The sequence below is a fragment of the Berghia stephanieae genome, unplaced genomic scaffold (assembly GCF_034508935.2).
Source record: "Berghia stephanieae isolate SIO BIC M18660-M18661 unplaced genomic scaffold, UCSD_Bste_1.3 scaffold2056, whole genome shotgun sequence".
In the NCBI taxonomy this organism is placed as follows: Eukaryota; Metazoa; Mollusca; class Gastropoda; order Nudibranchia; family Aeolidiidae; genus Berghia; species Berghia stephanieae.
In genome coordinates, this window is record NW_027623131.1 from 1 (window position 1) to 5,475 (window position 5,475).

Sequence of the window (5,475 nt, forward strand, 5' to 3'; positions counted from 1 at the left end):
ATTTACTACTATTTACCAATAACAGCCAAGGTGGCAACTCAGTCTCTGTAAACAAAGCAAGATGGCAGCAGGGATCTCGCTCCTTATCCAATGCCGAAGCTTTAGTTTGAGTCAAACGGTTTTGTTAAAAAAAACACCCCAAAAAAGTTTGTGTCGTAAGTGATGGAAGTTGAAGTCGGCTTATTATAAAATCGTTTTTATGGTCTGTTTGGATTACCCTATTTAAATAGAAAAGGTGAATATAACATAAACTCGAAGAATAGGCAAGCTAAATGAAAATTAAATTGACTGATTAAATGAGTACGCGAGGCTGAGTTGCGAACGACTAGACTACTGGGTTCCGACATTCCGATCCCAGTGTCATTCATGTTCACCGTACCGTGTTACTGTCTACACACTACACTACATTGTTAGTGAGTGGTCATGTCTTTTTTGATTGTATGTTTTACGCAAGCTTAATAAAAATTTAATTGACTGATTAAATGAATGCGTGAGGCAGAGTTGCGAAGACTCATGGGTTCCGACATTCCGACCCCAATGTCAGAGTGTCAGTCATGTTCACCGTACTGTGTTACTGTCTACACAATACACTGCATTGTTAGTGACTGGTCATGCCTTTTTTGTTTGTATGTTTCTTTTAATATGGGTCAATCTACAAAGAATAATAATAGAAATGTTCAAAACAAAAACTAGATTCACTATTACGTGCCTGTAATGAAGTGCTTTCCACAAACGGTTAGCTGGAATGATGGTGGAGGTAATGACAACCATGTGGGTTTGTTATTGTTTTCCTGCCTCCGTCAACCCGCGCATCCAGTTGCGCTCCCACGCTGAATCTGACCAGTTAGTAACTATAATTTTTAGTTGTTTTATTATTTTTATCTTTTTCAAAGTCTGCCATTTAAGTTCAGCTATCAGAAAATTATTTTGATAATGGTATTAACAAATTTGAGTTAATCTTCAGTGATTCAACAACAAAAAAAGTCGTGTTTTATGACAATCACCAGTTATTGTCTTTAGAATTCAGTTTATTACTTTGTTTATTTTTTTTTTTTTGGGGGGGGGGGGGGGGGGGGGGATTTTTTTTCTATTGTACTTTTATGTGTGTACTGATCACTGTTATTTTACAAAGGTATACATAATTTAAACATGATTACCACAATATTCTTTTAGGTGGCTACCCAACCCAAACATATGGCCCTGGAAACCAAATGCATGGAACTACTGTGGTTGTGTCCCAACCTGCAGTGGCCCTGATACAATCATTCCGAGAGAGCCCTGTCCGTACACGATGCAACCACTGCCAGGCTGATATCATTACTGGTATACACTATGAGACTGGAACTTTTACATGGGTTATTTGCTTTGTCATGTGGCTCGTTGGGTAAGAAAACTTGAATTTTGAATAAATTTTTTAATTCATTTTTATCCTTGTGAAGCTTTGGGTCTTGCTGGATGACTCTTGGTTTTCAATCTGTAGGTCGAAGGCTTGAATCTTGTTTGTAGTGCTAAGTTGAGTCCTTGGAAAAGATTGTTTACTTACATTTTCCCACCATCATCAGGAGGTAAATGAATACCTAGTCAGCAATAGCTGTTGAAAAGAAATGGTATCATCTTGCAGGCCACATGTTTAATGTTGGTGTTGGCTTTGGACCGCTTGTAAAGCTCATTTACTGGATATTGAGAGATATGAAAGCTCAAATTAAATATTTAAAAAATTCAGCCCAAAACTTAGTACTTTCCATGAAAAGACTTCTCAAAAGAGACTTCCCAAAAGGCTCAAATGTAAACTTTTCACAAAAATGTAAACAAATATTTCTTCATTTTTTGTTGTTTTTTTGGTGCTTTTTAAAATATGGACATAAGGTGGGAATTATTCTTGCATATTTCAAGAATAGATTAAAAATGAAAATCCCTACTTACAAAACCATATACTCCTATTTGAACACTCTGCATCTTTTTCCTTTTCTTGGGTTCTGATATGACCGTAGGTCCAGATAGCTTAGTTGGAAGAGCACTCTCTTCACATCCAAGGGGATCAAGATCGAGAATTTATCCTGACTCCAGTGTCCACCCCAACAGTGATGGGGTAGTTGGGTCTGTTAGACATGGCAGAAAGTACTTGGCAATAGACTAGCATCCTATCCAAAGGGTAGCAAGCAATATCTGTAGAATAGAAACTGGGATAAATTCCGGCTCCACGGGCCTTATGGCTCTGAAGGACTATTTGTGATTTGACCTATAATTTTTTTTTTTTAAATGTCTAAATCTGAGCTAAATATATATATATATATATATATATATATATATATATATATATATATATATATATATTTGTCATATTGTTTTTTTCATATCTGTCAATAGCTGTGGCCTAGGATGCTGCCTAATCCCCTTTTGTGTGGACGGCTGCAAGGATGTTATCCATACCTGCCCCAGTTGCCACCAGCAGATTGCACGCTACAGCCGGATGTAACTGACCTGGATTGACATGGATGTTTTTTTTACTGGAAACTGGATACGACTTGGCAATTTGATACTTTACTGAATACAACAACGCTTTTGGATTGCTCAATTATTATTGTTACTGTTACAGATATTTAATGGTGGTGTTGCTAAGAAAAAAACCATACATCTTATAAGTTGTAATTCAATATTTACTCCATAAAAAACAAAAGATTTGTTATGAGAAATATGAGAATGCTCTTTTAGTGCGAAAAATAACCTTTTGCTTCCTCCATCAGTGCATTTTGAATGTCTTTGTTGGACAGTTTGTAAAACATTCCACATGTTTCAACCAATTTCCCAGCACGTTCTTCGTATTTGTGAATTCCTGTGATTGAGTCATATATTATTCAAATCAGAAGCCAATATTTCATGGAATAAAATCAAAAACAATTCAAGAGACACATGAGGTTTCTCCTTTGAGAATATATATTTTCAAAACCAGAAATTATTTAATTATTTTATTTATCCTCATCACCATTATAATCATATCTGTTTTTGTTGTTATTGCTATCCCATTTCATCATTTCATCTTTACCATAAGTATAAGGATTGTCATCATCATTATCAAACTCACTGTCATTTTTGATAAATCCACCATTGCTAAGCGTCTTCAACAGAATTCCAAATTGTACGTCTTTCTTAGAGAGAAAAAAAAAAAAAAAAAAAATATAAGTAAAATCGTTTGACCCATAACAAAACAGGCATCAAAGTGGTAGCAGTGGTCTTAATTGATCCAAAACGTTATTTATCAGGTTTGAAACGTATAAGTCAATTAAACCATTTGATGCTTTATTGGCAATGTAAGCATCCTTATTCCTTTCATTTTTTCTTGTTCTTTTTTTTTGTTTTTTTTTTTGTTGTTGGATTTTTTTAAATTTTTTTTTTTGTAATCTTGGTTTGTTTTTTTTAATGGTAATTTTTTGTTTGTTTGTTTACTTTTTCTTTAATAAACTATTTCAAACATAGTAACGCTTTTAATCATTGTAAAAATTTTCAACCATTTGAAATTTGGTCACAAAATTAAGAATATAATAATCAAATGGATTTGTTGATTTACCTTTAAAGTATTATTGCTGTTAACACAATAACTAATTGTGAAACTCAGAAATTTGATGTTTTTTAAAAGTTTTGTTTTATTTAATTATTTCTTTGTTTCTTTTTTATTATTTATTTAAAGATATTTTAAAAATGAAAAACAATGCCAAGAATATGATTATCAAATAGGATTTATTTTCAATTTAAAGCTCATATAAATGCAAATGAAATCATCGGCAGCATTGTGGAAGTTGATTCCTAATGATCTGTAGATAAGAAAACGAAAACAGGAAACAAGGACCTAAGGCAGATAGCTGCTTAAATTGTCCCTGTGTGATAAGTGATCAATTTTAATGTCATGTTAATATGGCATAGCACTATAAATAGAAACTGTACTAGATTTTGTTTGAACCGTTAAAAATCCATGATAGTTAAAAAGAAAGTGTTAAAATTTAAACGATCCTGGTTTTCATCTTTATTGTCATGGGACCAATGTTTAATTTAATGAATTCTAGCAAAATTTGTTTATCACCAATTTATGCAAAAGTGACGATTTTAATTTGTTGACATTTGAATTTAATTCCAGACTTCATCACTAAGTCATGATAATCACCAGCAGTGTTTATAGGCCGGTAAACACTGAATTCAATTGTTTTGATTACCTTTTTCAATTTGATTTTTAATTGTTTTTTTGTTGTTTTTTTTTGGTTTTTTTTTTTGGGGGGGGGGGGGGGGGGGTTGTTTTATGTTTTTTTTTTTTTAATATACCAATTCCAGTGATTTACAAACCAAAGTTTTGTTGTTACATTTGAAAAACAACTTTATCAATAATGAAAACCTATTGAAACAAAAGATCTATTATTTCTATTCAAAATCTTAAAGCGGATTTTATACATCTGTTTTTAAATATTAATTCTGACAATCTAAACGAAAAAGTCGAAGTATTGAATAATATTTTTCTATTGAATAGAGAATTGAACATTACTGCGAAACGTTTTTAAAATTTTTGTTTGTTTGATTATTTGATTGTATATCTCTGATATTATCCTGAACTGTCTGTGATTAAACATTAGATGTTGTGTTTGCAACTCCCAAGTGAGAGTCTTTTGATTCAATTTGTAAGGCCAATTTCTGTCAAGGTTTGTGTCAAATTACACCACTTATAACTTATTTTGTTTTTCTTTTAATTTTGGTTGTGTTTTGAAGATTTTGCAGAGTATTTGATGATACAGTTTTTTTTCTATAACTCAAGGACAAGCTGTTCTTTCTGTACAATGTCGTGAATCTTTTTGATTTATTAATAATTTTACTTGTTTTTATATTTGTCAACTAAGGGAAAGAAATGAAAATTTAGTTTTCATGTATTGTAAAGTCTTTCTTTTCTTCCATCTTCTGTCATGACCTTTTATGTTTTTCAATGTCATAAGTTATATATTTCAAAGCATATTTAAACATTGATTAGAGGAATATTATGTTTTTCAAGTGAAGGAGAATACAACATATGAAACCAATGGATTATCATATTTAATGATGTTAAATAACTTAAACCTAGACATTTTATAAAAGTACTTTACATGAGCATTCGTGTCTTTGAAATGGATGAAACGAATCAAAGCTAAAACAATGAACTCTTGGAATGAGGCACATCCAACGTTTAATAAAAATGACCCAATTTAAAATCTCAATTGGTTAAACCAGGTCACAATATTTTAAAAACTCAACTCGAGATTCACTGGTTGAAATGTTTGTTCTCGAAACATTCAAATCGGAGAGACAGATTTTTAAAAGTGTACAATTGTGGAGGGAAACAGACTTTTTATTATCTTGAAACAGAGCAGAATGTCGGCTGGTAACTACCACATTACAGACCAAATTGTTTGGATCATTATCTGAACTGAGGGAAACCACAGGGTTTTTCTTCCACTTTCTTCC

The 5,475-nt window shown here is 32.2% G+C and overlaps 1 protein-coding gene across 1 annotated transcript; it reads left to right on the forward strand.

Moving 5' to 3' along the window:
- Positions 1-1,173: 1,173 nt before the first annotated feature.
- LOC144961298 (LITAF domain-containing protein-like) lies at positions 1,174-3,183 on the forward strand (the record flags this gene model as incomplete). Its single annotated transcript, XM_078894539.1, has 2 exons — positions 1,174-1,384; positions 2,368-3,183. Coding segments are annotated over 2 exons (320 nt in total), but the record flags the coding sequence as incomplete, so codon positions are not given.
- Positions 3,184-5,475: the final 2,292 nt, after the last annotated feature.